General features: G+C 35.4%; 1 protein-coding gene across 2 annotated transcripts; it reads right to left on the reverse strand.

Moving 5' to 3' along the window:
• Window positions 1–2,320: 2,320 nt before the first annotated feature.
• On the reverse strand, window positions 2,321–11,821 carry LOC117103627 (adenosine kinase-like). Of its 2 annotated transcripts, none has more exons than XM_033244216.1 (10): window positions 11,439–11,821; window positions 10,855–10,987; window positions 10,033–10,202; window positions 9,000–9,099; window positions 8,195–8,365; window positions 6,670–6,705; window positions 5,572–5,686; window positions 4,781–4,867; window positions 4,260–4,416; window positions 2,321–3,487 (listed from the first exon to the last, which is right to left on the reverse strand). In XM_033244216.1, exons 1-10 carry the CDS (start codon window positions 11,600–11,602, stop codon window positions 3,445–3,447), a joined length of 1,176 nt encoding a protein of 391 aa, XP_033100107.1. In that variant the 5' UTR covers window positions 11,603–11,821; the 3' UTR covers window positions 2,321–3,444. The 2 variants fall into 2 exon arrangements, with proteins under 2 accessions (XP_033100107.1, XP_033100106.1); XM_033244215.1 differs by having other exon boundaries at window positions 4,781–4,870; window positions 5,569–5,686.
• Between the last annotated feature and the right edge of the window lie 397 nt (window positions 11,822–12,218).

Here is a 12,218-nt window from a genome sequence, read left to right on the forward strand (position 1 = left end):
ATATATATATATAAAACATTTGATAGATACAGTTGCACGTCTTGGAATGTCAGGTCGGATTAAGATAAATGTCATTCATGCGAAGCTGTTTAACATTTCTTCATTTCTTGATGACAGATGTCATAATCTCAAGGACGATGGGTCAATTAGCATCTGGACAGTCTCAGCAATTTATGTTTCATAAATGTCTTCAGTGCTGGGGTGCATAATAAAAAAATACATTACCCTTTCTTCTATATCAAACTCCATTATAAGGAAAGAGTGATATTACTATTAGGCCTACTCTATCCCTTTGCAACAATGAATGGATCAATTATCAATCAAACTATCAATTTATCGGCCCCCGACATGCGTGCGTTTGAAGTAGGTTACGCATAGAAAGGTCCTGAATTTACGAGTAGTATCCCTTTACTTTTGCCAGACTAAAAAGCTCCCGACTGGAGTTACAAATTGTAATCGAAAATGAACATCGTTAAAATTTTGAAGCTCTTATGCTTTTAATCGTATGTATTAGATCGGAAAACAGCTGTAGGCCCTTTTCAATCATTAATATTGAATTCAAACAAACATGATATTTATTGTATTGAAACAGGTGATTAATTTTTCTGAACAATATTTATGTTGACACTTAAATGCTGATATTAAATTGGAAAAGTTCATAATTCCAAGGCTATTATAACATTCAGAGTCCAGTGGAGTTTTGAAATTAATTTTCTTCACTGCGTGGTAAGTCATTGTTGATATTGTAAAGTTCTTCCCACGTTTGAATGAAAAAAAATTCGTTGATAAAACAGACATTCTTTGTTTTGATTTAATTTATTCATAATGGCCATATCGATTAATATTTCGTTCTTTATTAGAATATCATTAGGAATTCCTAATGATGTTTTAATAAACAACGAAATGTTAAATCAACATTGCAACATTCAGTCTGTTCAGAGTGTGCATGGTATTTTATTATCTTAAATACAATCAGTGAACCACATGGTATTTTAGCCTCCTTTTTTTTTTATTGGTGAAGTGCAATGATATTCGATTGTTAGAAAAATGCTAGCATATTTTGCTCCATTTCGCCAAAGTAGACATCTGATGTATTTAATGAAGTTCTATTCTCAAACGACACCCTGAAAACCATTTCTGAGAATAGGGCAGCTTGCAGGCCCTTTAATTAGGGGTGAGATGCCCCCACCCAAAATCGATAATGGTACACAATGTTCTGAATGTAAAATTAGTTTTTTATGTTATAAATATTTTTTAAATCTTAAACTTTTACATATTAATGTGTAATCTATCGTTAGGCCAGTATTTGGGCCCTCGGAACCTCTACAATGGTCAAGCTGACCATACTGCAGGAGGTTCAAGGCGACCCTCATACCGCAGCTAGTCTATACTTGCACTGTCGCACCCACCACCCTCCCCTTCCCCCTCCACAAACACACACAATGGCAATTCTGGCTCTGTAGGACTTACATTATTGAGTAAATGGGTTAGTAAGGAGGTTGGTTTAGATTTCACTGTTCCTTGGTTTAGACCTTTAACTTGAACAATCACTAACTGCTTCTGCTTCCCCTATTCTCTCTCAAGTTAACATTTATTTGCATTCAGGGTCCTACCAAGGAACAAATTTAAGGATTTAAGCCAAGTAGCTGAATTCACAAGGCAAGAATATTAACCCAGAACTCAGTAAAATCCCTGTGACACCAGGCCAGTCCATAATAATATGCTGTGGAGCTTCAGATTCATAAATATTCTTGCCTTGTAGAACCATAGTCCTGGGTTCAAATCCTGTGGGGAAGTTTCTTTTTTGTCTTATGACTGGAAATTCCATTTTCTAAATTTTATAATGGGGTGAGTATAATTACTATTTGCTGTTAAGGAAATAAACAGATCATTTCTTATATATCAGGCCTGTTTAATTTCATATTTAGTTAAGAATCTTATTCTGTTGCCATGGCGGGTGGGGGGAGGAGGAGGTATTAGGAGAGCACATCTTTTGCAGCCATGTATCTGCCACCAAAATCGCCATTTTTAAAAAACATGACAAACAGTACAGAAACCCAGAGCAGGCATTTGTATGAAGAATACAGTAGATAGTTGTAGCAATGTAATTAACTGAGTGCATGGGCAGAGAGCAAGCACACAAAACATAGAGTTGTTATAGTGGGCAGCAAACTGAATATATCTCCCAACTTACAATTATAACAAATAATTCACTCGTTACAATTCCCTGTCCATTTTTTTCTAATTTTAATATTGAAACTACGTTATCAATAAATATTGATAATAAACATTAATCTTAATCTGCAATAACTATTATATCAAAAATATAAATACTGATAACAAAAATAAATCATTTTAATTTTATGTATAACAAAAAAGAAGGTAAAAGGTTTTGAGCACTATTTAAGTAATTTATAAATCACAGAGATCATGTTGCACAGAAATTAATACAATCCAAAACAATAATATTAATTGGAATGACCATAAAAGTTGATTGTTGTGTTGGAAAGAAAGGCACCTTCTACTTGAACATGATTTACCAAGACAAAATGTTACACACATCTTGTGGTAGAAAGAAGTTAGTAAGCATAAATTTGCATCCATGTAAGAATAACAGGGGGTGGGGGAGGCAGCATAGTTTAGTTTTAGCAAGTTGAAACAGAAAGCAAATTTTTGGATTTTCCTGCAGGACATACATGTAACATCTGACACCTTGCAGTGACGGACTTATTAGTTTCTAGCGAGATGTAACAATGTAAACGTATACATATTTTTACTACTCCACTGTAGAAGCGGTTGGTGCATCGGTTGTGCCTTGGACTCCCAACCTTGAGGTCAGGGGCTCGGAACTCTCGCTGTGCAAGTCGCATGTGTCCTTGGGCAAGGCACTTTATCTACGTTTGTCTCTCTCTACCCAGGAGTATAAATTGGTACATGGTGTTTCACTATTGGGGATGAAAAAATGCGGCGTGGAGAGGAACTGGCCACCCTACCACACAATACCGAGGCTTAGTACAATGGGCTAACAGCTCATTCAACTACGTTCAATAATGAATATGGGACTACCTTTACCTGTTTATCAATAGTATTGACTTTTTTTAGCAAAGTGTTAATTCAGAATATGGTAACTTTGTAGGAATATTACTGTAACTGTAAGACTTCGTATGCTCCCTATGTAAAATGTTGTCACATTACTAATCAAGCACAAGGAATGTGTAAACAGGTACCATGCATCCACCACAACCATACTACCACCCTGGACCATGTGATCACCTCACAATGTGACCATTAATGGCACATTACTATTTGCACCACCACTCCACTTCTATGCCTACACACTGTGTCTGCTCACATGATGTTTCCACAGCCCATTGTAAAAAAATTCACTGGCTGGATCATAAGAAATGGCACATACCATTTCAACATATGCATTCTTTATCAATCTCATGGTAAGGATTTTTCGGAATCAGTTTGTTTATAGTTCCACCTACAAAAAAAAAATAAAAATAAATAAAAATAATACACAGATGTTTACAATGTTTATATTAAAATTATTCACATATTTATATTTCTATATTCTTTATTCATTATTGTTGTCCAGTTCACTGGTGTTGGTGTATGCCTTATGAAAAAAAAAGGATGAGGTGGTAGACATTTTAATGGTGGGTGGGAGATAAAATTTGTAAACTCTAAATAATAAAAGTGGATTTAAGAAGGGGCAAGGGGGTTAATAAAGGTAGATGGAGGTCCATGAGGTTAGCCTTAGACTGGGTGGAAAAAAAATTAAGGCTGAGTGGCCCTGCACTCCCCTGTAACTACATCCCTATATGCTGAATATAGAGTTAACTTTTTGACATGCTGTTGAATATATTTTTACCAATAATTTAATAAAACATTACATACAAGCAAAATGATTTGCAAATTCAAAGTGTTGAACACATTTGATAAGATTGGTATTTAAACAGAGGCACCCTGGCAAAGGGGTTCAAGGTGCCCAACAAGGGATCCAAGAGACCATACCCATTTCAGCCATCCAAGGTAGGAGTGAATTTTAAAAATAGGCATCTCTAGATGCCTGGAAATGGTACTCTCTGACAATAATTTTATTTTTCTTCAAAGCGGTGTTTTCCGACAAAGTGATCGTTGCGTGTCACTCTGGACACAACGGTTGGTGCCGCCAAATATTTGAACACACTCCTAGATTTACAAGTAAATGCGAATGTCATCTCCATAATTAATACAATGAATGTTTTTCTTACAATTCTCTACTACTCCTGATAATTTCCCAATCATCCACAAATTTCTGATAGTCTGGGATGACCGTGCCGGTCTGTTGAATGACAACACTGGCAGCGTAATGACCACATTTAATGCACAGGTCCAGACTTTGACCCAATACAACCTGAGACAGGAAACCTATAAAATGATAAATCATTTTTACATTCAATTACCATATTAATTCAAATAAATGGTCCGCTTTGAATAAACGCCTCCCTTCGGAGCCTCATTTACAATAAATCCATCAAAAACCCTTCTCAACAATAATAAAGATGGTATGTAAAGGAATACCTTGGTTTACACACTCTTTGTATCATTCATAAAATGCTGGTTTCAAACACCTGGATGAGAAAGGGAGATAATGTAAACACTTACTAATTATAAAATCGCATTCTCTTCTAGAATCCCCTGCATAAATCGCCTAATTTTCAAGAAACTTAAGTTTGTAGTCAGAGAGTAACAGCACATTTCTTTTGCTCTTTAATTATTAATTCCAACTTACCTCCAACAAATGCATCACCAGCCCCGCATGTGTCTTTAATATTCTCCTTTGTAACTGCAATTACGGGATACTCCTTCAATAGGTCACCTGGAATTAACCCACAATCAAAATTACTATATCATTTTTTTTTTTACTTAGGCACACAATACATTTGCCAGGGATTGTCAATAGCGAATATATCACTGTCCTACTTGTAGGTGACAATCCCTTACACAAGTCAAACATACACACATGATGCTTTACACAAACTAAATCTCAATATGAAACTTAGGGAGTGGAGTTGTTATGGTCGTGAGAAAAAATTCTGCAACACTGACAGGAATTGAACCCAGGACCCTGGGATTGGAAGGCAAGCATCTTAACCACCAAGCTATTCAACTCCACTCAGAATTATTATCTATTCTGTAATGTATTACTTTGTCAGGAGAAAGTCAAATACAGTATATATATAAAGTCGTATTATTAATTATTGTCACATATGTCAAAATAATCAAAACAGATACCATATTATTATGTGAAAGCAAACTGATCATAAAGCATTTGTTTCAGTAGCTACCTTTTGCATCTAATATTATGTATTTATTTTGGGCTAAAAATAATGAATAACCATTATTTGTGATTGTTCTAAAAAAAGTGGTACATATGATCCATCTAGGCCTATATAAAGAAACTGGAATAAATAGACATAATTAATACTACTGAATATTTATTTATAGGTCATGAATATTCATGAAACTACTTTCATAAATATGCACTTTTGATGGGAAAACAGTACTTATTAATCCACATACCTGTTGCTAGTATTGTTGGTTGGTCTCCCTGAGTAATAACAACAGTACGATTTCTACTTGAGTTAAACATTGGAAGTCTGGCAATAGCTTGGGCGAGTTTAGCAGCAGAGCCTTTCTGAAAAAAATTATTTGAAAACAGAATGTAAATAATATGTAAGATTTTAATTCATTTCCTTACACTATTATACAGTAGAACTCCTATTAAGGGGACACCACAAAAAAGTGTCCCCTAAATAGGGGTGTACCCTGAATTGGGGTTGGTCGTAATGGTAAAAGACTTAATTTCCTTCATTTTGTGGCATAATGTGTCTCTAAATAGGGGTGTCCCCTTAATGGGGTTACCCCCAAAGTTCTACTGCACAATGGTGAGGTTATCCGTACTTAATTCAATATTTCAATATTATGTATTACATTACTGAATTCACAAAGTTTAATAAGAATCTTACAGTTGAATCGGATAAAATCAATATAAGAATCAATTAATCAATCAAGTTTGCAGTTATTACTGTATATTCTTGTGTATAAGGCGATACGCATATAAGACGACCCCCAAGTTTGAAAAGATTTTTGGACGATTTTTGTATGTTGGGCGTATAAGGCAACAACCCCCATTTCACATCAAATGGGACCAAGCCTACATTTAGCCCTCAAATCGCCATCAAATGTCTAGTCTTGGTAAAGTTCATGGATTTCATTGTGTCCGCATATAAAAAGCATTAATTAAAACTAAACTGAGAAATTAAAACACAACCGTCATGTATGGCATTTATTTCTGGCTTGTCAAGCATACATGGTGACCATACTAACATTTAGTAGCTTCATTTCAATAGTAAATTTGCATGTTATGGATGATATGCATATAAGACAAACTTGTATGTTACATATATGACGAACCCTGTTTTTCGATTGTAATATATTTTAAGCCTTCTTATACCCAAGAATATACACCTTCCTGGCACCCCAAGTGACTGAGACTCAATTGGTGTGTGATGCTCCAAAAGGAGTTTTACTGATTAATCATTCAGATCCAGTAAGTGCTTTGCCCCATATTTAAAAATACTTTCCATTACAAAGTTATTTTCATTCAATATTGCTCACCTGTATATCTTGATTCTCACTAAAAGCTAAGAATTCCTAAAAAAAAAATATAAAAAAAATACAAGAATAGCACTTTAAGACTAATTATTTATGCAGACTAATGACATATATTTATTTTATAAGCTTATTTATTAAGTGTTCATTCTATGATATAATTAAAAATCTATACCCAGTGGCGGCTTATCTTACAATTGGCTGAAGACCAATAAGCCTTTTAGGGTATGACACCTTATTGAGGAGCGAAAAATGGTAATTTAACCAAAACAATATCAAACTGCATCATTTAAATGTGCATCTGAAGAGATGCTCAAAAACTGAAGTCTGCTATACACGATAGTGTCGATATTTGAGTGCGTCCCATGATCCCCAACGCTCCTACTTTCATTATTGAACAATTAACTATTTGGGTTCCAGTCTGCTGCTATATACATTCCTCTGTAAAAAACAGCCGAAATGAAATTAGTGGAGAAAACTTATGGTACAGTATATGTACAAAAAGGGGCAAGGGTCAGAAGAATTTGGTTACATTGCAATGCAGGTTTACTAACAATAATAGTGGTAGTTTTAAAATTCACACTCATGCCATGACCCCTATGTGCATATGATATTATTTCCCGAGTCACTGGAAGAGTTTTTTTTCTATTTTAACCATATTTAACAAGGGTGACCCATTCCGGATTGTTTAAGAGCTGATATGAAGGCACCCTCACAAGTGACACCACAACAACCAAAAGAAATTGGTACCTAGCTTGCCTACGAAACATACTATAATGTTAATTGCAACAATAGTCAGCGCATGGTGTTTGTGGATATGTTCAGACGCAAAGAGTTATGCTAGCGTAACATTAATCAAGTGGAGTGAACTTGTGCGCAGCTTACCAAACACCAGTATTAACACGCAATCATTGGCGTACAATAATCCACCAGATTAGCACACACCACTGAGTTACGACAGTCATGCATCAATGACTTTGAACCCGGTCAGGATATGAACCATCACAATAAGCCTCGATGAAAACAGGAAATAATATCCACGATTACAAACTTATATATTACGCGCAAATACTTACGCTAGCGTTAGGTTAATCACCCAGTCTGGACATCTCGCTAGTTACAAATTGGATTCACATACGCCCGGCGTTGGCATATCATTCAGGCCTGAACATAGAATTAATCTACTAGGTACCCAATTAATACTCTTGAGAGGAGAAACATTCAGGATAAGTAGATTGCCACAAGTGAAATTCACATTGAAGATTGAAATGCGAACCTCAGGTTTGAGAGTCCAAAACTAAATCATTGCACTAACCACTTTTATAACGCACCTAAATAGATCCCAGTCATTTGATTCGTTGATTACGTACCATGTGACATTAGTTATTTTGCCCATATTTTCCGAAATGTGCTGACGGATTTCTAGCCTAGCTCTGCCTTGTTGAATACAACAGTCAATCTTTCAACTCATGAAAATATTCTCCCATTGCACTCATAAACATTCATTATTTGTATATCATATCACACTTACCTTTAAATTTCCAAAGCATATGTCAACATATGGCATAAGGTTTTGTAGAAACTGTGAGAACTGGGTACATATATAGGGAGCTGACAGATTCAGGCAAAATAATTTATCATTCTGCGATGCAAAACGGGCTATAGCACTCACTGCCTCTGGACAAGAAGCTACAACATATCCCTGAAAAAGAAAAATTTGACAAATGATATTTAATAACATTTATTTATTTTTTCTTTTCTGCACAATGCTCTTTCAATACAAAATTTCCAAAGTGGTTGAAAATACAATTAGGATATTATATGGACTTATTTCTGATATAATGTTTATAGATTATAATTATTATTTATAGAAATCTATTTATGGTTTTTTTTTAAATAGTTGTGCCTGTTTGCTAACATAAAGTAGTAGTAGTAGTAGTAGAAGTAAGTGCCACTGTAGTTTCCCAATCTAGAGACCAATTCTTTTAATGTGAACTTTAATAAATTTCTTTCTGCATTATACTGGGTATCCTGTACATTAGATATCTACTGTTCTCTCTCAGGGCCCAGTTGTGTTTCATAAAGAGACTTAGGAAGTGGAGTTGTTTGAGTCGTGAGACAGGAACTGAACCCAGAACCCTGGGATTGGAAGGCAAGCATCTTAACCAAGCCATTCAACGCCACTCTAAATTTCACAAGCATCTTTCAAAAAACTTGTATGTCTGTCGAAAACCGGATAATTCTCAACTCTATCGAAGTCTGATTAAACATTTTTTTGAGTCATAAAACCTTACAGAGCATGCCTAAAGTTTGACCTGTCGGAAGTGTAAACTTACTGGCGAGTACAGAATGCTGGCTTTCTCGATGCAATTCCAATTTCTCTGAAGATGATCAAGAGTGTAATGCTTAGCTGCTCCGAAGTCTGCACACAGAGACCTAGGAATATCAAAAATATCTTCACTAGACTAATTAATTAATTAATATTAATCAATTAGGTCATGGAGGGAATAGTATAGATAGAAAAAATATTTAAATATAGAATACACTTATGTTATACTAATATCAAGACATTTTCTGTGTAAAGTGCTACATAAAAGTAAACTAATTTTGTAAATATCAGAGGAGTATCCAGGGGTGCACCCTTAATATGTTTGAAGCAAAATAATCATGCTCAAGTAGATATAAATCACCTCATATCACCTTACTTAATCATCAACTTCCCTTTTCATTGTCATTCCCCCATCAGCCACCCCCCTCCCATTTCAAGACTTCTAGATACGCAACTGGACCGGTTATTAATATTAATACTGTAAATGTTTTTTTAAAGTCCAGACTTAAAGGATGCCACTGAGACTGAGATTCTTTTTAGGCCAGCTGCTAGTCTATTCCACAAAAAAGGAGCACAAGCATGGCTTCCATAGGACCTCTTGAACTTCTTAACTTTCAGGAGTGACTTGTTGGTGGACCTTAGTGCATTCACTTTGTAATTCAAGTCACTTCTGGAAGATCTGGTTAAATGAGCTTTCTCGACACATATAACTTCATTGATGAGAAAGAAGGGAAAACATACAAATATTAAGAATTCATGGGAGATGGGTTATTTTCAGGGGCAGATTCTTGTTTGCTTGCAGAAATGCGGGTGGAAGTCCCGATTTCCGGCAGAATACTGAGAGCTGGGGGAGACTTGGGACCCCTGTGTCATTGTCATTTCACGTCTAAAAAAAAGACACATGGCGTCTCACTTGTTGAAACGGTGAAACAAAATGAACAATCATGATGGATTACAAACTATATACAGGGGTCGCAGGAAATTTATCGCATAAACAAATTTGGCAGCCATTAAAAAACAACAAAAAAATAATGGTGCACCTGTTTTGCTTGGTAATGAAAACTGCACACTTGCCACTTGGTAACACATCATGCTCTTGGTAGACAACCTTTGCCCCTTCTGATTGACCTTTGACCTTCAATATTTCACCAAAATGATCCTTTCCAATGCATCCAAAAACAGTTGTAGCCCTTGGCACTCTTAACATAAGCTAAAAATAAGAAAATATATATATCTCTGAAATTAGTTTATTTTTTAAAAGTAAGAATATTAAATTTACAGTACATTCATAGTTGGCTTATTGCAATCATAACAAACAGGGAATACGCAATGCAATAACTATATATCAGTGGCGGACCGTAGGGTAAATTGCAGGGTATGCTAGGTATTGGCATATCTAGGATAGCAAATTTAAGCATTGTAGGGTATGCTCCGACTCCCATTGACTCAATTTTAAGCAGCTGAGAGTACGATGCGATAGGCCCGACTGTGACTTATCCTAGATACCAAAGTAGGCCAAACATTGAAAAACTTTGGTATTCCAATGAACTGTAGCAATCAACTTGAAAAATTAAGGTTTATATGGAAGATTCTGACTAAGAAATGCTAAATAAAATGGAGAAACTGTACTACTATATTTTTTTAAAATTTGTTTTTGCCAGGGTATGCACTGCAGACCTTGCTTGCTTTGACGGTCTGCCAATGCAATACATAGGTCCTATTAATAAATTATTATTATTACTTTTAATACAGGTTATTTCAGTTTCAAAAAGGAAGTGTTGCTGAGAAAATGCATCAAATTTTAATGATTGTCATGAGCAAAAATATTATTGTTTAGATAAGTAACTTTGACTGAAGCTGACCTGAGCGATTCTGATGGTGTTTTGAGCTGAACCCCCAGCACTGTAGCTTACTTGACATTCTTTCTGTAGCGCCCCATACACTCCATCTTGTTGTGGACCAGCTTGAATTGAATTGTCCTCTTCCAGGCTAAATCTGGAACATAAATTAACCAATAATTCAATCATTCACAAATACACGGAAGATTATAAATCATTAATGGCCCAACAGACACATGTATGTAGGGTCATTTAAATATGAAATGACGCCTGTGACTAACATCACATCATTATCTGGTCTGTGTAAAAATTATGTTAAAAAAACAATAATTTTAAGTACTGTACTATCAAACAATATGGTATCCTTAATGGAAAGGTAAGACAGGTTGCAAATGTTGAGTGAAGGATTGGATCCCTAGGTGCCTACCCTAGACTAGGCCTAGTGCCTTATAAATAAATTAAGAGAAATATAAAATTAAGAAAATATTTTAAATTGTAATAATAAATGATGGAGCTAGAAAACAATTGTTGATAGGCCTAGGTTTATAGTGTAAACTGTTCTACCTCTAGATTTGCTAACAGCTAACAAAAGAAATTAAAAGAAATACCTTTTCAAGAAGGCTTCTGTGACATTTGCAATCATATCTAGCAAGGGAATACCAAGAGAAGCGATGCAGCCTTCTTTACAACATTCGCCGGAGGCGGCAAGAAGAGGAGGGCAGCTGGGCGAGTGCGTAGGCCTAGGCCTAGATTTTGGTAGGCCCAGATCCATTTTCAAAACAACCTTAAAAGAACTACTTGGCTAGGCTTACAAAGTACTTAAACGATCACATACATGAGCACTGTGCAGTAGTTTCTAAGAAATAAAGAAAAAATTTACAGCAGCAAGCAAGATGAAGACAGCAAAGGCCTACCATATTGTTGACAATTCTGAGGTATATTTGGTATACCAAAACGGACTTCGGTCACGTTCCAACTCCAGAGCTATAATAATCAGTGGCGGATCCAGTAAACGGAAAGCTGAATATTAGCCTAGATTCTTCTCATATAAAATATATGAATTCTCATTGAATGAAAGAAAAAAATCATCATCAAAACACTAATTTCAATATGAATTGAATGAACAATCCTGTCTAGGAATTACGCCAGCAAAAAAAAAAAAAAATTTAAAAAAAAAATGGTTCGTGTGTGGGAATCGAACCTAGTACCACACCAAGTACCAGTTAGTCAACTCTAATTCTACTAGAAAAAATTCTTCGTATATATACAATGCAGGTTAATATTACGCATGGTCATGGTGTCAAAAAAAAATGGGCCGTGGGCCAAGAGGGTTTATTTTGTGTCTAAAAATGTATAATTAAATTTATAATCGATTTATGATTGTTACC

The sequence above is a fragment of the Anneissia japonica genome, unplaced genomic scaffold (assembly GCF_011630105.1).
Source record: "Anneissia japonica isolate Jap-2015-1 unplaced genomic scaffold, ASM1163010v1 scaffold287895_len483588_cov180, whole genome shotgun sequence".
Classification (NCBI taxonomy): domain Eukaryota; kingdom Metazoa; phylum Echinodermata; class Crinoidea; order Comatulida; family Comatulidae; genus Anneissia; species Anneissia japonica.